This window comes from Dermacentor andersoni, chromosome 1, assembly GCF_023375885.2.
Source record: "Dermacentor andersoni chromosome 1, qqDerAnde1_hic_scaffold, whole genome shotgun sequence".
Lineage (NCBI taxonomy): Eukaryota > Metazoa > Arthropoda > Arachnida > Ixodida > Ixodidae > Dermacentor > Dermacentor andersoni.
The window spans coordinates 250790088-250812718 of NC_092814.1; the positions used below are offsets into that span (position 1 = coordinate 250790088).

General features: G+C 39.2%; 1 protein-coding gene across 1 annotated transcript in view; it reads left to right on the forward strand.

Annotated features, from left to right (window-relative positions):
* LOC126548445 (uncharacterized) overlaps positions 1-22631 on the forward strand; it is a 338395-nt gene that overhangs the window by 295390 nt on the left and 20374 nt on the right. Inside the window, exons 42-43 of the mRNA XM_055063629.2 lie at positions 6437-6529; positions 12892-13638. Coding sequence (XP_054919604.1) covers positions 6437-6529; positions 12892-13638 — 840 coding nt within the window. The remainder of the gene's footprint in view (positions 1-6436; positions 6530-12891; positions 13639-22631) is intronic.

The following is a 22631-nucleotide window of genomic DNA, read 5'->3' on the forward strand; positions in this document are numbered from 1 at the left end:
GGGTTCGTGCTGGAGGTATTGAATGCCATACTCCCATGCATTATTGCTGTGAGGTTCATGCTATAATGTGACATTTGTTGTAACACAAGAATATGTTATTGTAAATGTAGAAATAAATAGGCAGGCTGTCGTCAATGGAGGCTAAATAATGCGCAAATAGTAAATCATGACTTATTTGGCTGCTTTTTCACAGGAGCTTATTTGAGCTTTGCCATTATTTGATCCTCATAAGCAGAAATCTCTGTTTATAGACTAACACAATTTTATATTCTATTGACATAAGATATATCTGCAAAAGGTACATATACTAGTATATACAGTAGATTCATAATAATTCAGAAGCTGGCCATTGCATAAGTTATGATATGCAAAGATTACGTCAGAACATTTTTGGCTTAGAAATAATCCAAATGTGCCTATGTTTGGTATTCAGGCTGGCATTTATCTTGACGAGCACCACTACAAAACAGTATACCTGTTCTAATTGTACTCGTATATCTGTTTGAACACAACTGCATGTGTATTTTTGTAGTGCCAGTAACCCATAATTCTTCTTCGGACTGTATTTTATTGGGCTCAGTGTAATTTAACTTTTCATAATTCAAAACAAGATGTGCACTTCATAGGAGTTTTAAATAGTCTGAGTCAACAGTATGTAGTTTTTTTAGTCTATCTTTGAACCAGGCAAGATATTCAAGCAGGAGCTGAGACTTACTATGTTCCTGTGACCCATATGCTTTAGTGTTTGTGGCTTTATGTTGCAAATGGAGTAGCCCAATTATATTTGGGATCTGAAAATTCTGTCGAGCTAAACTTGTGTTCTATGCACTTACGCATCATGCTGCAAACGTCATCTTTGGAGTTACTCAGGTTAAAATGGCAGTCTCATAGTGCATATCACATGCTGAAACTGTTATTTATTGCTAAATTGCTGAAAATTTTGAGTCCTTTTGGCTCACTTTTTCCTAGTTTGGCTTTTGAGACATTTGATAGACAGTTGAATATTCTTGTAGCTGCCTTATATCGTTTTGCACAAGGAAGGTAAATAACCTATTGCAGTCACACGATGAGCCACACCTGGCATGTAAGAAAGTTGGTTCTGGTGAGATGTTAAATGGGCACCTGCCATGTGTGTGCTGCTCATTCCTGCAGAAATTTTACTTCTTTTTAAATGATATTCTTTTGTTGGTGGCCTGTGGCCAGCCCTTAAGGAACCTTTTTGAACACTTTGAATACTTATTCATTATGCATTGTAGGTCTTTTTCATGGGGATGGGCATAAAGCAGTGCAATTAGTGAATCAGGTGTGTGTTGTTGCAGTGCACTTAAAATATGGCAGTCTTATCTCTACTCGTGTTTTCATGTAACTTGCTTGATGTCAGTAGATCTGAAAAGGATTTCAGTGTGTGATCTGAAAATTCCATTAGAGCAGATGAACGAATGGTATTCCTCGATGAGAGAAGGCACAAGTTTCCTTTGGCAGGGCCAACTACTCTTTTCCACGCTATGTGTTGTCATATACATCTATCTTGAGAATTTTTTAAAAATATAACTAAAAGGACGGATGGCAGAGGAACTACAGAACAAGGCATCTACTTGCAACTGAAGAAATTATTGGAGAAGCTTCATATAATACATATACATAGAAGTGATTGTGTAAGCGGAGCAGAGCACGAAAAAAATTATGATTAAAAATCAAAACGATATACCAATACCTAGTTGTTAAGAAGCCTGAAAGTAGAAGCCAAACATGCACATATCCTAGCACTCGAGAAATGCAAATTATTTATCATGTAGCACGAAAGAAGGATGGCTGACGCAAGCATTTCCTCTTTTTATAATATGGGAAGTCTGCTAATTCTTGTAGGAGCTGGTTATTGCTTCTGAAAACTACCTCTGTTTCATTAAACATGATACAGCACCTGCACTCTCTGCAGTAGGCTGCCAGATGTGATGTCTCAGATGAATTTTGTGGTGCCAAATGCCCCTTTAGACATATATTGGTACAATGGCCAGATTGCTCAGTGACTTTGTCTTCCGTCTTTTTATTGCACTTCAAAAAGTTATCTAGATGAATGTCAACCAGCTAATCTGCTTGTCTATCTTTCTCTCATATACATAACTGAAATGCTAGGTGAAACTGCTTTTTTGGGTTGAAGCATCTCTTCTATTGTAGGAAGTGAGTTGAGCAACTTGTTAGTGACCTAGAATCAAAAGAAAAAAGAGGTGCCATCTGCAGATCTCCAGTGCATAAAGGGATTAGACAGAAGGCCACATTTTATTGACAAGAATCCTATAAGTAACAGCAAACATTGTACATTGTGTCGCATAGTAAGGTGAAAAATTTGAGGAAGGAGACGGTCTCCTACTGTGAGACCTGGAGTAAAAACCTCAGCCTTCACTTTGTACATGTTTCAAATATATCATACCCTGGTGAATGACTAATAATGAGCTTTAGATTGCAGGGGGGGAAACTGTACATATAAAGTGTTCATCAAGCGTTTATGCACAGGAATGGTATTTTTCATAATATCCATAGTAGCTGAAATAGTTCTTGACTGAAATGACTGAGAAGTGAGTATACATCAATGACTCCGAAGCATTCAAATGCTGCACTTTTGTAACTTCTTGTGAGATAAACATTTCTTTGTTTCTTTCTTTATGGAGTTATTGCTTGTCATCTTTATTACCATATTTTCAAGTTAATTTTTTTTTATGAAAAGCATTAACGCAAAAAAACTTATTAATTTTGCACTGAGACCATGGCAAATTAACTGTTGCAATACCTTGTTACATGGTTATTATGGGTAGTGCACATTTTTATTGCGTCATCTCAATGTCTAAAATTATCTATTGTTACTTGAGCACTCACCTTCACTTTATTTCCTGATGTGGCTATTGTTGTGCCATATTGGGGGAGAATAAAACGAAAGGTAAAGAAAAGACCCAATGACATTATTTATACTGAACTGTTGCAATTACTCCATTGAGACAGTCTATCTGCTTCATATGCAGCTTAATAATTTCTATAGAATACAGGTAAAAGTATTTAATTACCCCAAATATTTCGTTATGCTGTCTGTCCATGGTAAAGGTGTGCAAAATAACAGGTAATGTACAATTTTCACCACTCATGCTGTGACACCCATTTCTTTAAGTTGCCATTATATAAATCACACACTTAGTGTTCTTATTTTACCACTTAGTATGGTGCAACTATCTGATCTTTTCAAAATTTTTACTTAGTATATGTGAAAGTTAGCTTTAGCACACATTTTCATGCATGTAAAAATTGAAGCTCCTACTTGGCCACTTTCATTCAAGCACATTCTGAATTAGAAGTTCTGTACTCTTGAGTTTACAATGCAACTGAATTTTTTGTTTTGTTTTGTACTTTGTGTTATACTCACACATCACTTGTTTATTTGTTGGTGGTTTTACAGCATCCAAGAAGCAAAAGAAACGTGGCAAGAAGCGCTCTAAAAACTAGTAAATCCATTTCCGAGTGAAAAAAAAAGACAGCAACCAGTCATAAAATAAGCGCATCAACAATTTCATCGCTCATTGTCTCAACCTGCAAAGGAACATTTCTCTTCAGTATCTTTATTTCATCACCTTTTTTCAATCTGCACCATCTGCACCATCTATACTGCACTGCTTTATGCTACTGCCACTCTACATAAATAAAGCACAGCAGCAACTTCTCACTTGCTAACGAATATGGCAGCAAACACAATTGACAATGGGCAGTGCGAGGCTCCTTCAGACAGTAAGGAGACACCTGGAGGTGTTGTAGTGTCAGTGCTGGAAGCGCCTGATGGACAAACTCGTGCAGCTGCTCCAAAACCAACCTTCAAGCGATTTGAAGATCTTCCTGAAATGGTGGAAATGCTAAGCCCTCTGCATCCTGATGATGATGGTGACAAAACTGATGTCGAAAACTTGAGTGACCATGAGACTATGGACACTGCTGACCAGAGAACAATGTTGGTTGATAAGGAAGAGGATTCTGGTGATGAAAATAAGACAGATGTGGAAGACCTTGATGTGGAATCAGTGAGGCGTCGGGCTATGCCTTGGGATAGTTCTGCTCAAAATGCAGAAGGCAGCAAGAACACAGCAAAGCGATTTATTGAAGAGGTGCAGCTGGATAATTTGGAATGTAAAGAAATTTCAGGTGAAAGCAAATGGCTTCAAAATGATAGCAATCACATTGGCCAGAAGCCAACACACAGTAGGCAGAGATCACATTCACAGCCTTGCTCCTTGTCGTCCCCAGGTACATTTGAAGCTTGCCAGTCACCACGATCAGCTTCTTCAGAAAGTGAATTTGCCAATTTGTCGGCCCATGTCCGTGCTGTGCTCGGGGAACTGGATGTTCGGTCACAAAAGTATAAAATCTCTAGTGAAGTAAAAAGGAGCAAGCTCCGATGTCCAAGCTCTGGCTTGCCTTATCGTCTGACGAGCCGTAATGATCAGGAACGCTTGCTGAGGAAATTCTTTGTTGAAGAAGACGTAGGCTCTTTGACAGATGAAGGGGAGCTTGTTATCATGCCTGAGCCAAGGAGCCCTACATGCCGACTGATGGCAGGCCTGGAAGAACTTGATGTGGGCTCTGAAGGAACAGACATCGAAGACTTGGCTGTGGAGCCCCACAACTCCATTGGCAGTGGAGGAGGTCAGCTGCCACTTTGCTCCTTTTAAACTCTGACCACATTCTTGCTTTCCTGCTTCACCTACTAAACTCTGTGGCTTGCTCGTGTTTGTCTAACAGACTGAGAGTAAGCTCGTGCTTCTGAGGCCAAACCACTTCCAAAGGGAATTAATAATACTTTGTCCTTTTAATTTTCATCCTTGCCACTCATGGGTTAATGCAGGGGTTCTTTGTCTCAAACTCTTTCGGTGCATTATGGTTGTCTGCCCTGTCCTTCTCACTCTTTACTAATGCAAATTTGCACATATGTTTCACTGAATACTAATTTCAGCATTGCAGTGATGTATATGTCAGTTATTTGGTGCCAAAAGCATGAAAGTATGGATTCAATTATGGAAACGTTTTGTCTTTCATTAAAATGAACTTATGAAGAAACTTATCTGAATATTTGTACAGTCAACCTTCTGACACCAAAGCTTTAATATTGCTTGCCTGGCCTTATTAATAAGGCACTGAAAAGATTGTAAGGCTACCGCTGTGCATGGAATATTTGTTCTACAAAAAGATAGGTTAGAGAGGCCGTTAAGCACTTGCCTTCCTCTGCACAAATCTTCCGTGAGAATACGTTAATTTATCTTGGAAGTTTATTTTTGTCTGTATTTTTTATTACAACTGCTTGTCTCACTTGCTGAAATCTATTCCACTTACCCTGCCTATTATGTAATTAGAAACTTCATAATAATATTACTTGATATAAATGTTAAACAAAATGCCTTCTGGAAGGGACACTGTGCTCAAACAGGCAGATCAGCTGATAGTCTTGTTCCTGTGCTCTTTAACATCTGTAAAATATTTTATGTGTTGCCATCAGAAACAAGGCATAAGATACTCCCTTTCCCTCTTTGCTCAAATAGGGTGTGTAATTGTTCAGTTTTATTTTAATGTGCATGTAGAAGACAAGGAGAAACATGAACTGAGGTAATTTTGGCACTGTGTTCCAAGTATGTACACTTTCACTACTATTGCTTGTGCATATGGCTGCCATGTCCAGAGTGATGAAAGTTAATCACAGTGAATAACCATATCCACTGAAACAGATTAAACTCGGACCAGGTCGAAAACAACAGTCATCTATAGAATTGATGTTAGTTTAAAAATTATAAATACAGGAATGTTATTTTACTTCAATCTATGTGCTCTACCATAATTATTCCTTTAGTAGTTTCTTTGCTTGTATGTCTGCCCTCTAGATGCTTCTATCCTTTCCCTATTTGCATGCTCTGTGTTGTCTTTTGCTAGTATTTGTGTTGAAATTCTTAACTGAGCATGTGGCTAATAAGCATTGTGCAGTGTTATCACATATAATATGTCTTGAAATAACAAGCTCCACAGCCTTACTCTCAGCTGCATGCTTTAGCAACCAGTTGTAGTAAGTTGTGAATTTTCCTTTTTGCTTGCTCCAAAAGCAGCTTGTATTAGGATATTGCTATATTTGTGCATCATATTACAGCAGTTTACATACATTCAGAACTGTTGCAGAAACTAACGCCATGTAGCCTGTCTCAATGTAAAGGTGCCAGTATTCAAAGGTATCATAGTAGCCATGTTCTGTGGATGCTGCTACTAATTTGATGCTGAACATATTTATTTTTCATTTGCCAGGTTAGCTGTAACCTATATACACAATTTATTGGTTTCAAGTTGTAGATGTCATTGCTAGGTTTTGCATGATGTTGTGCCATAGCACTTCAGGGTGCTAAACCTGTTTGCCATTGTTGTACAGAATGGACTGAAACCGACCCAGATTCAGGAGAAGTGCGCCACATTATTAGCAAGACAACTCACACTACTGTGACATCGATGAAACAGGGTGAAGGTAAGTTGCTCTTTAAATGTTTATATTTTGATTAGTGTGCTTTTTTTTTTTTGCCTGTTGCTTCATGCAGTACAATTTTTCACTTCATTTTCATAGTAGGATCACAGTATTCAATTGGAAATTTATTTCATTTCTGTTGTGCAAACTGGTAATAGTCATTTCAGCCTATTTTCAAAATTTAAGCATAAAGAAATATTTCTTTGAGTAGGTAAAACCTAGGCAGGTTAATATTGCTGTAGATAACTAAGAGTGACAGTCTTGGTGAATTTAGAGCCTCGTGCGGATTATGTGTTTAGTCACCTGCATGCCAAGGGGTACCTTGTTAGGACATTGTTTTAATCACAGTGACAAACTTTTAAGAAAATTTTGCCTTTTTTTTTGTCGTTATGGCTTGACAAGCTTTTTGTTTCTTTTTCATTTCATTTCTTTGACTTGGCATACAGTCGGATGTTTTGTGAGAACTGAACTGTTACAGTGTCACTGGAACAAATAGAGCGCACTAGCTCAGGTTGACCTCTCTGTCTTTCCTATCAATAAATTATATTCATTCATTCCACTCTTGACTTCACTGCACTAATCATAAACACTTGTGGGTAGATACAAGGCTGAAAGGTAATCTTTTGAACTGCCATGCCAATTTTAACAAAATGCGGCAGGTGGCTTTGTCTTGTTGTGGTTAGAGCTAGTAGTAAATTTGATAACCCTAGCATAAATGCAAAAGAAGTTCTGCATATCCTATTGAGCAAATGAGTGTGCCTCTTTAGGAAAACTATCGTTTAAAAATTACAATGTTAGATAACTTTTTTTTTTTAAATAAACATCTTCTGTACGCCCTATGTGACAGAATAGGGGCAGCTGCTTGCAATTTTATGCCTTCTTTTGTAGAAACCGTGTCACTTGAAAACAAACTGTTTTCTTGTTACTATGTTGCAGAAGTGTATACCTTTTCTCACAATAGAAACAATCTAGAAATTCGAAATGTGCATAGTCTTGTTTCTCACAAATTTTCAGCCTAAAAAAAAAATCTTAGAAAATTTCTAATTGCAATTTCGAAACAATAATTTTCCTAGAAGTGCGAATAGACCAAAAAGTGCAAACTGAGAAAAATCTATTAAAAGATCTCAAAACATGCCGAAAGACATGCCACTGCCGGGTAAAGGAAAGCAAATTTTATTCTCTTCTGCCATGCAGATAATAACCAAACTTTGTGAGGAGCTCTTTATATGCTTAGAAATCCAAAAAAAAACAAAATTAGGAAAAATAATCTTAATTTTAGCCCCACATCCCCCCTTTGCTAGGGCAAGTTGTCTGAAATGGTTACTGATTTGAGATTATTTAATGTAATTGCATGTGTTGTGTTGTTACATGTGTTACATATTGCAGTTGTGCCTAGGAACTTATCTTTTATTGCGATAGCAATTATATGGACATTCTAGGTGCATTCCTGTTGTTGCCGTGAGGTTCCGTATAAAGTCCAAGGATGATAAAATTGTTGCCTCACACTGTGTGCTGTATGTGCAAGTGAAAGCGTGCCAGGGTGACCCGGCGATCGCGGCTAAATCTCGTGCCTGCAAGCGAGGGAATCGGGGAAGAGGTGCGCTGTCCTCCATTGCGCGCAACAATCCAGGGGGGGGGGGGGGGAGGGGTCGCCGAGGTGGTTGCTGTACCTTGAAAGCCATCTGCGATAGGGACAGAGTCTGGCCGCGTGCTGCGTTTTCGCTGCTTAGTTTGCGTTTATACAAGACACAGCACGAAAGTCAATTTGCTCGCTGCTGCTGCCATGCTTCCTCACTCTAGCATTTTGACAGCGAGTTTCTGTGGTCATTGAGTGAGATGTGTTAATGTTTGCTTGTGCGTGCGTGTCACCAAGCTTGTTAATTTAGTTACTATGACTATGTTTAGAAGTTTATATGGCCGATAAAACTACTATCCTTACTTCGTATAGCTAGCTGTCCACTAATATGCTATCACAATCGATGCTTTGCCTTTCGGGCGAAACTGCAACTTTTTTGATTGACTGCTATTTCTTAATCTTCAGTATAAAGAAGTATTACTAGTTCTTCAATTACACATTTTTAATTTAGCGTAATATTTTTTCAAGCTCACATATTGATATGTGGCGTGTCAATACCATTGACAAGTTAATGTTATACTTAAGAAAAGATGTATTAGTTTTGCTGACTGTACTTGTATTGTTTTGAGTTTCACCATCTTTCTGAGGTGTTGTACCACAGTATTATGCTTCGTTAAGCATGGCTTCAGTTTCAATTACCTGTTGTTTTAAATTTTAAGGAGTTAATATTGTGTTTGTCTGTGCAAAGCAGTTTCAATTTTTTTACTTCTGTTGGCTGCTCTTATTGTAACAACATGACATGGCATACACAGGTGCTATTTGATAACACAGTGCAACTACCTCCAGTCTTAGTGTGATCCTCTTAGTGAGTTCTTTTTACCTGTGTGCATCTTGTTAGTAGAAAACCTTTAATCACCAGCACTATTTTTTATCTATCTATGCTCTTCTGACAGCACTCTAGTTGACCTGTATTTACTTAAAAGATGCACATTGGTGATGTGTATTGAGTAGCTGGTGCTCCATTTAGCTTGCTGTGCAGTCTGGATGCTGACAAAAATCATTTTTTTAGTGTAAAGTAGTTTCTAGTATTGCAACCAATATTACAGTTGCTAGTGTGGTTAAATATTGACCAGCCAAATGTTGTTTAGTAGTAATTCAGTGCCGTGTTATAATTAGGCTTCCGACTTTTTGGTTAAGCTGATAAATATTTGCTGGTAAAAAGTACTTGAAATCAGTGAAAACTGAAAACATCAATTTTTGGGTATTTTTGGCTTAAAATATTTCTGCCAGGTGGGTGTTATACAACTAAATTACTGTTGAAGCTATTACGCATGTTGTCTCAGAATATCAGCTCAAAAGCCCTTTATTCCAGATGTGTTGGTGGAGTGCATAAATGAATAGGGTCCATAAAGCGGGCAGGCTGCTTAAAAATTATTGCACTGGCTAGAATCTTGACTGAAGCATTTAAGGGTTTTCTTTACTAAGCTAAACAACAAGACAGTTTAATCTCCACGAGTTGATGGGCTAGGTTATTCATCGTAATAATGCAGCAGCGCTGGAAGGACAAAGGACACTCTTACCAAAACGAAAGTTTAAAGGCAAAAAGACAAGTCTCAGTTATCTTGAATATCTCTCCCGCAAAATTTGAATAAGATTGGCAGAAGGGCTGGAGTGAATGTCTTCTTTTCCACACCAAATTAGTTAACAAGTTTATGTCGCCAGGTTAGTGATGGGGCTAATATAGCCGGAGGCTGCACTAAGCATTGCTGTCATGTGGGAGTCACTTGCAGTGAAAGTGCTTTTTATTTGGTTCCACTGTCCTCTAAGAAAGTGTAGGCAGGATAACAGCCTGCTATCTTAATGAATGGATCAGGGAACTTAAGTAGAATGTAAAGTGTGCTGTTTCAGGGCAATTAGCCTTCCACTGTATGGACTGTGGCTGTATGCTAGTGTTCAAAAACTCAATGATGGTGAGCAGAAGCCAGGATAAAACAATGCACAAAATTTTCAAAGCTGAGGAATTCTTAAGGCTACAAGGCACCTGTACCTATGTCAGCACCCCTTCTCATTCTTTGGGATAAAGAACCAATTCTTAGACATTTTAAAATAAATCTGACCACATGCTGTAATAGTTGATGACAGTCTAGAGCTGTCATGTCGTATCTTTGTTTTTTATGTGTTTGTGATGCTGGCTTCTTTCCTTGCTTACCAAATTGATATTTTTTGCCTAGTGTATCAGTTCAGCACTTGTGGCATCAGATTTATGTTCTTGCGCCCTTTGAACTTCCTGCCCTGCTGCCGTAGTAATCTTAATGGGTTTAAATTTGAAGGTTATATTCAACAGAATTTGTGCAACACTAGAGTTTATCAGTGGAACCATGTTACCTCATGTGAAGTGTACAAGGGCTGTATCCACACTGTATTGTATGGCAAGTTCCAGTGAGGAGTCAGATGCGTCAAGCTGCAGCAGCCGCATTTTGGTGGAGGCGACATGCAAAAACACCCATATTATTAGATTTAGGTGCTTGTTAAAGATCCCCAGGTGGTGCAAATTTCCGGAGTCCCTCACTATGGCATGCCTCATAATCAGATCGTGGTGCTGGCATGTAAAACCCTATAATTTCATTTTTTTCAACAGTATATGTTCGTTGGAAACTGACATGTCATATTATGTTGTAAGCCACTAAACCATTTAATTTTTTCCATGGCAGAGTTCAGTTATAACAATACAACAATGGAAAGATGTGTCAGTGTTCACCTCATGGAACATATGCTATTGCTGAAGGAGACAGTAACTCCTTAAACTACAGTTCTTGCTCCATCTAATTCAGTTGCACTGAAATTATTTGTACAATATACAGATCATGTGGGAGAGACACCAGAATTATTGTCACAATGTTCAGATCACATAAAAGGTAACAGAGGCATGCTGTAAACAGGAACTGCAGGTACTGGGCTTTTGTTATTATCTTTGATGTTTTATTGATTAGGTCTTTAAATGTTTAACAGCTCGCTTGATTTTTAAATGATAATTACCAAGCCAATTTCTGTGTAGCGTCGGTTGATCAAACAGAAATACACTTAATTAAAAAAATTCAGTAAGCAATACTCGCCAAATTTTTCTTAAAATAAATGTTGTAAAATCGGAAGCCTAGTTATAATCTAATACTTGAAATGCTTAGTAGTTCTGAAGCACACTTGCTGTAGATGCAGCTACATGCGTTTTTATGTGTTGATTTAGTGTTGCAGAATGTATGTGCATGCATTTAAATTAATTCTTGCTTTGATTGTTTTTCAATTTATTAGTTTGTGTAACGAATGCCTTTGATGTATTTGGCTTTGCCCCTTGGTGCACGGTAAAATATTTTTATGCTGCTTACTGCTTTTTTATTTTTATTTGTGCTTGTGAATTTTTGGTTTACGTGCAGTCATGCTTTTCCTGACTGGCAGTGCTTGTTATGGTTTCATCCTGAGTGGTGTTTGCTTTTTAATTGGCATATTTTTATTTTTGAAGGCAGAACAGGCAACCAGTGCATTTATTTATGCAGTCAGATAGCAAGTTCCTCTTGTTTCCCTCCTATTGTTGAGTGTGTATTCATCTTTTCTGCAAATATATGTAGCCTAAAAAAAAGAAAAATAGAGGCTTCTGAGTGGGGGTTTACCACACACTTCATCATCATCAGCCAGTTATTTTCTGTTGAATGATGTTTCCTAGGGTATGAATTTTAACTGCAAAGTGTGTCAGCACTAATGTTCGTGCAGTTATCTTGAACATGGATGTCTGAAGTTTTGTGATGGTGTGAATTCCTGTGTCTAATAACATTAAGTAGCCTATGGCGAATGTGCAAATTTTCAGGATGTGAAAATACTTGGCATTTTCAGTTGCTGTGGTAAAAGAATCATGAGGGGCCTATTTATTGCGGCTTTTAAGAATGCAGTTAATTTGCCATAAAGTCTCAGTGGACGGTGAAGCCTAAAATACAAGGCACTGCTTCTCAGTGCATATTTCCTGGGCACAAACATTATAACAGAAGTACTGTAAAGGATGGAACCTAAGCCCCTGTTTTCATTTTAATGTAATCAATAGCAGCCAATAAATTTTGACGCAGTGTAATGACTACCTGCTTTCAGGAATAACTGCTCTTGTGACGAAGTTTCATGTAGCGGCATTGGTATTAGCTTAGATTTAGAGAGGCAAAAAAAGAACTCCCAGGCTGTGTGTCTCCTATGCTTGTCTACTTTGCTTTCACAAAGTCTGCATGAGTGTGTGCGCTTGTGCTGCACCAGCAGTTGAGCTTGATGCTGAGGGTAATATTTTTGTACTGGTTTTCGTTTACAACACAATTTACAATTGGTTGAACATTGGTGATTTTTTACTGCCACCCATGGCTGCACAAGCAAGGTATGATTTATGAGTTGTGATAGGAGTGTGATGCACAGCTTATCCTCTCTTATTTGTTGCAGCTTCTTGAATGTATAACACATACTTTTTTTTTCATAAATGCAATTGTTGCTTATTTCTTGCTTATTTTAGAAGTGACCAACCGCACCATGCATTGTCTTTAGGTTGCTATACAGGACTTAGCTGTGTCTTAAGTAAAGAAAGCACGGTAAAGGTAAAGAAAGGAGTATTGAAGTGTGAGTAGCAGTTTTTTAAATTTTTTATTTACTCATGCTCATCAGCATCACGTGATCTTCAAGAAGGAGACGAGGAGCAGCAGTTTTTTAGCAGAGCAGTATGCCGCTGAGTTGTTCCTCCCCCTTCTTCCCTTCCACCCGAATACGACAGGTGCACCTAGGGGCGACACCATGTCCACCAGCATAAGTCATTCATCTAAAGGCAGCCATGGTGGCTCAGCAGCCAGTGCACCATCAAGGCACGATGAAGCAGAGTCTCTCACATTCTTCCAGAAGAAAGAGTTTTTTGAGAAGCTATCTGAACAGTCACCACTGAAGGAAACTCTTGGTACAAGATTGGGGAGCACACCATCTTTGGATACAGCACTGACACGACCAGTCGTGACGGTCAAGCCACGACCACGCTCAGAGAGCCTTACTTCACAGGGAGAAATTGTTGAAGAAAACATAGTGTTTGCTGAACGGTTAAGACTATTTCAAAATGGAGCTCAAGTAAGTTCATTGCCAGTTGCCAGCCTGCCTCATCTTGACCTAATGGATAAAAGACGTCAAAGTAGAGAGCAAAAGTTTCAAGATATGCCAGAAATGGCTGAATCATTGCAGCAGATATCTTCAGAAGTGTTGGGAGGCCAACAGGATACTGATGGAAAGAGTGACACACGGCTGCTTGTGCACACAAGTGATGCCGATAAGGAAGCTTTTGATGTGCGTTCTGTGCAGTCATCCGTAGACATAGATCAGCAGTTCTCTCGAATGAGAGTGCGAATGCCAGCCCCTGAAGAATGTGTTAGTGAAACGCTCATATCTAGCTGTGAGCTACCTGGAGAGAAACCATCGCCTCTGCGTGATGCTTACAAAGATTCCTTGTTAGCACCTCAACAAGAAGGTAGCCAAACCGGTAAGCCTTCTCAACCCGCTGCTTTAAGCGATAATTCTGTGTGCCTGGTGCATGAAGCTACTACAGATTTAACTTTTTCAAAAACTGGTCCTCCTAACCAGACTAACAAAGATATCGCTGTGTCAGGAAGGCAACCTTTGACAGACCATAAAACTTCTTTGCTTAGTTCGCAGTCACACATGCTTGCTTCAGGTCTTCAAATGGGCATTGTGGCTGGATCAGGAATTTTGCAAAAGGGCATTGAAGCAAGCACTCAAAGTGCAACTTTTGAGACATTAAGCTCTTCACCCTCTGAACTGACAGCTTTAGATTCACCGACAGTGAGTGATTTACCTCTAAAACAAGGTTTTACAAGGGCTATGGAAGAGGCTAGGGGGAAAGACGGGGGAGAAATTGGAGGAGTTGTAGCTACAGCACCCATCACAGTTCTGCCTGGTGGTGACATCATCTCTGGGAAGCAGATTGAAATGCTAGACATATCACACGTTTCTGAGGAGTCAAATCTCTTTGAAATGTGTGCTGAATTGCCAAATCAAGTCGAAATGTCGCAGCCATCTGCAAAGGAAAAAACTATGATGAAAACAGAATATGCTGACATACAGCACAAGCTCTCATCAGCATTTGGGGAAAGTCTTGCTCCAGTGGACAGTGAAGGCTGTGTCACACGAGATCTTCCAAAAGAAGTGCTTGCAGCATTTGATGGATCAAGTCAAGAGTTTGTGGGCACAAAGTCTGAAGAGGACAGTGAACAGGATGCACACATTTTGGGCATATCACATGGCTTGTCGCCACATGACTTTATTCCCAGACAAAGCGACAGCATGGTTCATGGGAAAACTCCAGAACATTTTGAAGTAGATACGGCTAGAGATACCAACATCTCATTGGACTCAGCCTCTGTCCATCTCACGACTAAGAAGCTAGAAAGTTATGCTAGCAAAGAATTTGTGGAAGAAGAAAGAAGAGGTAAAGAAAAGTCTGAGCACTTAGTTTCTCTAAGTGCTCATCAGAAAAGTAGGTTGAGAGAAAGTGATGAAGACAGCTATGATAGAGATGTTAAAGAATTTATTACTGTTTTGGAAGATCAAGAGTCTTTTCCAATATGTGAGTTGTCAGAATGGAGACCTGCTGTTGCAGCCTATGGACCTCCTGTTCATGGTTCAGAAGTTGCCTCTGAATGTGTATCTGGGAAGGACAAGAAAGAGGATGAAGCTGTTAGCCATGTCCAGGATGAAACTGCCTCAAAAGAGCCTGATTATGAGGAGGGCTTGACAGAAGTCTCTGAGCCAGTTTTTGGAGTAGAAAAAGAGAAGTGTGCTGACAGCTCATCTCTCAGTGCTGACTCAAGTTCTCACCTAGAGATAGCGTTAGCAAAACAGCTTTGCAAAGAGCATAGTTTGGACATCACAACAATAAATGAAGGTGAGCAGTCTTTGATTGTTGAGGATATTGTGAGCATTCCTGCAAAAAGCAGTGCATTAGATCAGCAAGCCTCTAATCATAGTGCTGCCTCAAAAGACGAAATTCTGCTAAATGAAACTTCACAGACTGCTGGCAAAGTGGACAACCTGCCTTTGTCATTTGGTGATAGTGACAGGAGAGATACAGAATTTTCAAAGAAAGCTTCAGGAATAACCACTGATATGCTTGTCAAGGCTGTTGATAGTAATGATTTGCACCAGGATGAACTGTGCCTTGAAGCAAGCACAGGGCATCGTGAAAGTGGAAGTGACATGCCATATTCTTCAGATGAGGACCAACAAAAGGAACTTTCTAGATATAAAGAGGTTGAGTTAGCAATACCATTTTTACGTGGGGGTTCATCGTCTTTAGAAGATGAAGCTGAAGATGGAGGCAGTTTCTCAAGTGGTGATCTGCAAGCTGAAAAGATAGCAGAATTTTTGACCTCAGATCCTAGTACAGTTAGCAATGTGATACATTTTCCTCAGATATTTCAGGATCATGATATACCTGAACATAAAGGTCCTGCTGTGTCCACTGACACTGTGATGAATGTGGAAAAGCATGTTGGCTTTGTTTTGGATGATAGAACTGTGGGATTAGCACCTTGCGTGCCCCTTAAGTCAGACAGGCAAACAGAAATTGAAGAGGCCAGCCGCATTGTGGACAGTGTTGTGCATATAGCCAGCACTTTTGTGGAGTCACTTAATGAAGTTGCCCCTGAAGCCAGCCTGAAGGAAGATATACATGATAGTGGGCTTGCATATGCTGCTGGGAGCCCCCCTGAAAGGTCAGAAGTCAGCGAGACCTTGTCACAAGCAGGTCCCCCATCAGCCATAGAGAAAGATAATAAAGAGAACCTTTTTGGTGTCAAAGAAATGTATGAAGTGTTGAAGGAAGGTCGTGTTGAAGATCGAGTTCAGTACTCCATCACTAGCCTGGGAGATCCTTTATTTGCTGATGAAGTTGATGAGGACCAAGAGCGGAGAAGACGTGGCTCACCAACAGCAGAGTCCTTGGATGATCAGGCACAAATTGAAAAATGCAGTCGGGAAGTCATGATGCAATTACTAGACGGGTTTTCACAGAGCGATGTGGAGCTCGCCGAAGTGCGAACGGAAGACGAAGCGCCGGACATAGAAGATGACGTCCCCTCACCTGAGGCTGGTTCGCAAGAGGACAAATCCGTGCCTTCGTCACAGGACAACAGCGGAGACCTCCAACCACAATTGTCTACTGAAGTGGAAATTGGCAGTCAGGCAAGTGGCGCACCAGCTCCGCTCTCCGAGCTTGATTACGAGCTGTGCCCAGATGCGGACCAGTTGCGCACCTCTGGGGATGAAGCTGTGTCAGCCAGGGTACCGCCACTGGAGCCAGGTACTTTGGTCGCCTCCTTTCTTTTATTCCTCTGCAGTCGCCTGCACGCTGTGCATCTTGGGAACGCCTGCTCTTGGTTACATGTCTTTTGGTTGGAGGATTCACCGGACTTGCTCAGTCACCTCATCATCATTGGTGCTTGGCCAGAACGTTTTCTTTTTATTTCACTTGCAGTTTGCAGGCTCACAGCTGCATGACTGGCACTAGAATAGACACTTTTCTTGTATCAAAGCCTGCAGTAATTTGGGTTTAGGATAACAGGCAAATTGATAATATGCATTCTGTATGACTTTTAAGTCATTTAGATACGAACATCTATTGTGATCTGAGAAACATAATACTTGCCACGGGATGGGCTAACACGAGAAAGGGTCTATTCTGTCTCCCACACAACTATTTTATTTTCTCTTGGTTTACAGAATGAATCTTTGCATCTTGTATTCCGTAAATTTTTTTTTGTAAATGTCTTTTATGTTCATCTGATTTCTCAGCTTGCATGACACTGTGCTTTAGAAAGGTTTGACACAAAGCCTGATGAACTGTGCGCATGATGCTGAAGTAAGAAACAGTGTCCTGTATTGTACTGTTTGTAGTAGTGTGATGAGCTGCTTGTTTTGGTTGGTGGTGTGAAAAAATAATGTGAAGGCAGCATTGTGATGAAAAATACAATGTGATTGATGAATATTTTCGTTAACTTTTGTTCGATTTTCCTTGTAATAGATGCACTGCTTCAGAGTCATGTTAGCAATGATATATTCTGGTGCACTTCCAAATACAGTTTAGGTACTACTACTTCTACGAAATGGCAGTGGTGTTTTCTGAGTTTGGCTCTTCTATGGTTGGAACCACCCAATTTATTTTCTTTGAACTTAAAGAGGCCTTGAACCACTTCTTCAACATGGTCAACAAACAATTTAATCATTGTAGTTAGTGACAACCTAAGAATGTAGTGACAAATGCATTGCTGTTCAACCCAGATAACTTGTACAGATGGGCTAGACAATTACATTCATCCATTTTACGTTCTTCCATTAGTCACCGAAGTACAACTCTGAAGCTAAGCACATCTATATTGAGCATTCTTTGGATTTTGGAGAAAGTGAGAATGAAACGATTGGGTCAACAAGGTGTCTGCATTGAGTTTTGTAAAAAATTTGAGAAATAATTTACAAAGACATCTATGTTGTGTATACGGAGATAATTGCATGAACAGTAAAATGTGTTACTTGTATAGTAGACTTGGATTAATTCGACTCCAGTTAACTCAATTTTTTGGTTAAGTCGATCTTGACCGAATGTTTCAGCAGGTGCCCATGCATTTCAATGGGGTCAAACTTTCATTATTACAACCCTAAAATTGGCCTTTGCCAGATAATTCAAACTTGACCAGTCAGCATGCACGCACCTGACCCCTATAGTGACCAAGTAGAGACCCCTTTAGTGGCAGCGTCTGGGTCGGTGGAGCTTTGGGCCAGTGAATGCATTAAACACACATCATCTCCCGTCGAAAATAGTTATTTTCAGCCTGCCTTGGGAAGATTTTTAAGCAATAACTGTAGCTTACAATGTCCCATAATGCTATTTACTTGATTCTAACACGCGCGCATTTTTTCTTTCAAGAAAAGGGGGCTGAATATTACAAAACCAAAACCACCTTCTTGAGTTTGTATGCTTTATCACATAACACAATTTGAAAGCTATGCGGTGAACCTGACTTTGGGAAACCAGCTGACACTGTTCAACACATATGAGGCTCTTGCCCATTTTTCTTGCTAAGAATATTGGGTGTGCATTAGATTTCTACTTTCTTTAGGAGCTTTCTTGTCATTTCTACATTAGTTTTCTACTTTGGACACAGAAAGTGAGCATGCGTTTAATTTGGGGGAGTGTTAGAATTAGGCAAATACTGCCAAATGAATCAAATGTGTTTTATGGGGATTTTTCTGCATCTTTTTAATTCAACCCACCGGATAATTTGATCAATTTAGTCGGTCCTGTCAAGGTTGAATTAACGGAAGTCGACTGCAGTTTAATAGTTTCAGAGGAAGGAGACTATCACTTCAAGGTTTTTGCAAACATGGGCAAAAGCTATGTTCAAAAGGTTCTTGCTGTGATTCCTGGAGCTCTTCACCTCACTGTTTGAGAAGTTTGTGATCAAGTGGGAATGAATATGGGATTGACCTAGGAAATTATAATGTGGAAACTAAAAACTAAGGATAGTTTGTCAGCACCAAATTCGTGCATAGTTTGAGTGAAGAGCCGAGGACCAGCATGTTCAGCTCGATAAGGATCTGCATTCATATAGAAGCTGAAGAAAATCGTCACAGGAAATTAGACATGGGGCCATTTAATCGCCTTGCAAATATTTTCTAGATAAACAAATGTTTAACAAACCTCAAGACACATTGATATCAAAGTATAAAGGATGTACAGGAAATCAAAATGAGACAACTGCATACTATCAAAGAAAGTCTGTCACGTAAAGATTTTTTAATGAAGGAATCACTCGGAGTGGTAGCTAGTGGAGAAGTCTACAGTGTATATAATTTCATAAAGTGAACAGTAAAATTTTTTGAAGGAGAAATTTTGTTTTTGAATAGCCTTCATATTATTGCCACAGAAGAAGCAACTATACATTCTAGCAACATGTGAGGCTTTCAGTGCTCACAAAATGCCACCAAGTACATGATTATTGATGCATAATCACTTGCTCCACTTCTGGGGCTCACTAAGTTATAAGTATGGGAAATCTAGAGAACAATGGCCATAAGTCAGATTTAAGCATCATGGATGCTTGTTAACAAATTAGTACGGTGTGTGCAGATATTAGAGTTTATTTAACACAAATCAAATAGTCTTTTCTATTCTATTTGAAAATGTGATGGCACTGGGGTGCCACTACACAGTATTCTAAATTGTAAGATATTTGTTTCTTTCAAATACTTAGATAATAACAGCATTTATTGGAGTCTCAAGTAGAATGAACGATAAAAGGGAGGACTGTCCCGAATGATTGTGGTGCAAGGGAGCTGCGGTTACTATGTAGGGGCACCCATTTCTGAGCAAGTGTACAAGGCAGATAACTAGTAATGTAATAACTAGTAAATAACTAGTAATGTTTCTAGTATGATGATATAAATGACCATTGCTGTCAACTCCAAGTTGACTGGACCTTTCAGTGAAGCACTGTATGCATAAAATTCAAGGTAGTTGCTTCATGAATTATCATCTGTGTGCCAGAGACGCACTGTGAAAGTAATGCTGAAATTGCTCACATATTTTTGGATCTCTATGAGGTTGGAAATGTGAAATTATAGTGCTTTCAAGAGAAGTGAGGCAAGCACTAGTACACATGCTTAAAAAGAGAGAAGGAACTGTCACTCTGCATGGTAGCAATTACAAAGCATTAAAAAGCAATTACAAAAGCTGTTTACTTAAGAGAACATTTTTGCATCACTTTTGTCTGCCTTGCCAGTCTATCTTGCATGGCTGAACATGGCTGCTAGAGACTTTGTAAACTTCAGAACCTAGTTCGAAACAAGTTCTCTGCAAGTCACATTCTGTGGGCTAGCTTCTGCGCATACTACATGCACTTCATACACCCATTGCATCGGGACCTGCAAAGTAACAATAAGGAGCACGATACACTGCAGTGACCAGACTTTTAGTACTTAAGTATAGATCATGTACTATTGCACTCAGTATGATCTACAACCTGCGACTGTTTTGACAGACGACTTTGCATTCTAGCTCATACTGAAGTGTGATAGTATACTGCAGTGCATGACCCATTATGAAGTTCACAAATTTATACTTACATTCATAAAGTCTTTGAGCTCAAGTTATTAGGCACAATGTTTCAAAACAGCCAGATAGCTTTCTATGTGTAATCTCTTGCTGCATTTTTTTATTTTGTAAATAAAAATAATAAGACAAGTAAGTGTTGTTTTTAACAAAGAAGAATACATTACTCTATCTGGCTCTCTCAGATGCTTGGAAGTAAATGCCACTGCCATTTTGCTCACTATATTTTCTCACCAATGTTACTGTATTAGCATAGTGCACCAGAAAATGCTTTGCATTTAAAGGCAGTGATAATGATGCTGCTTCCCTTGCATGATTGATACTGTCATCCCTGCTTTGTTCCTTTTTTCAATTTTTGAAAACAAGAACTGGGTACTGATGCTATGGACTTCCTTAATGTGTGTATCTTCACAGCTTGTCTGTTTTAGTTTTTAAGCATAGAATAACTGTTGCATGTGAAGCATTGGCTACAAGTTTTCAGCTTAATCTGATATGTTTGCTATCGGAATGTTAGTCCAAATTCTAGTGTTTCTCTCTGTTCACACTATATACTCTGTGACACGAGTATGGTAGTGAAGTTCAGGCTTAGTGTAGAGTGTTACTTGACATTAAGACTCTGGAAGCCTTAATGCGGGGTACTGCTAACATAAGAAAGTTATTTTTATTGTAGCAAAAAATTTTACCTATATTTTGTCTGAAAGAAAAAAAAAAACATCTAATTAAAGAGGAAGGTGCTAGATAGAAATTAGTTGCTTATCCAGTAATTTCAAAAGTGGTGTTTAATATGTATATCGGAGGACAGATTCGCAAAGCTCTTTGTACCTAAGTTGGGTTTGTAACTTCCCAGCGGCTTGGCAGTCAACGTTTTGGCTATAGTGACTGTTCATGCTACATAGTTGTATGCCCCACTGGGGAAATTTTGATGAAAACGTCTCAAGTCATTTTTGGGATTTGGGAAACATGAGCATTAGTGGTGACTGAAATGCACACCTGAAATCCACCGTATTTGACAAGTTCAAGTCCTCTATTGCAAAAGTGGAAAGAGTATATGAAGTTTCTTTGCCTTGGAAGCTTGAAAAGATGGACACTCTCAAAGATAACCTTCATGAAGCTTTGAGGTATATAAACACCTTAGTTCGATGGCTGTTGAGGAAAGAGGAGTAGCTAATGAAATATAAAGTTCTGGCATGAATGTTGTTTTCGTGGCTACAGGTTGACCAACATATGAGTACTGGCCATGAAGAACCAGACTTAAATGCAAACAGTCTTGTGGATCTGATGCCTTTCTCATTTTTTAATGTTCTCTTTCTACAAGAAAACTTCCTTGTGAGAGCATATCATTTGTGCCCCTGTGCGTTAGCAGAGTATCTTTAGTTGATCATCATCTGAGGTCTCATCTTCAGACAGTCCTGTGTAATTATTTGCATTTCATGATTTCGCAGCATCATCAGCTAGGGTTCTTTTGGTGACAGCTTCGAGGTTATAGTCTTGCAATATAGGTATCTCAATTTGTGCACAGTTCAATTTGCTATATCTTGAAGGGGCAGCGCAAAATGGCTAAGACAGAAGGCAGGAACACACAGGACACAGGACAACATTCCGGCCTTCTGTCTTCGTCATTTTGTGCTGCCCCTTCAAGATGTTCAACCAGTACCAACTCGCCCAAATGTCGACCCTTCTCAATTTGCTATGTAGGTTGCTCACAATGGAAATGACTCATTTATGTTTGCGGTATTGTTGTGCTTAAAAAGATAGCTTTACAGTCTATCCACAGCAGGTACAGGCTTCAAAATTTCCACTTACATATTGAAATTACTAGTTAAACATCTGAAGTCTTTGTATTGTAGTACTTAATTCTGCTTATCCTTATGTAAAGAGAGATTTGCTAAAATTTATGTGTACCTTAAATTTGAATGTCTAGGGCTCTTCAGATATCTGTATGTAACTCAAAAGGTTGCTTGTTACCATCAACAAAGTCGCATTTCGTTAGGTGCTTGTTACAATTGAGGGCATGTTAGAATAGAGTGAATGTGGTATTTAACGAGTGTCAGATTGTATGAAACGGGCACTATACATTTGAGCCCCACATGTTTTCCAGCTTGAAGCAAACTTCATTTAATTTAAAATGTGTAGTGTGGTGTTCGGCAGAAAAAACCCATGTGTCCCTTGTATAAAACTTGTCTCTAGGTGCCTTCATAACATCGGATTGCTTAAATGTCTGTGCATTTCTGGAACGTCTTAAATATTCACACATATTCTTGAGTGGTGCTAGTTTGAGGATCCGCCGTGGTGGAAAAGTAGTTATGAGCAAGTTTTGTGTATGATTGCTCTCAAGGGTAGTTTTCATATGT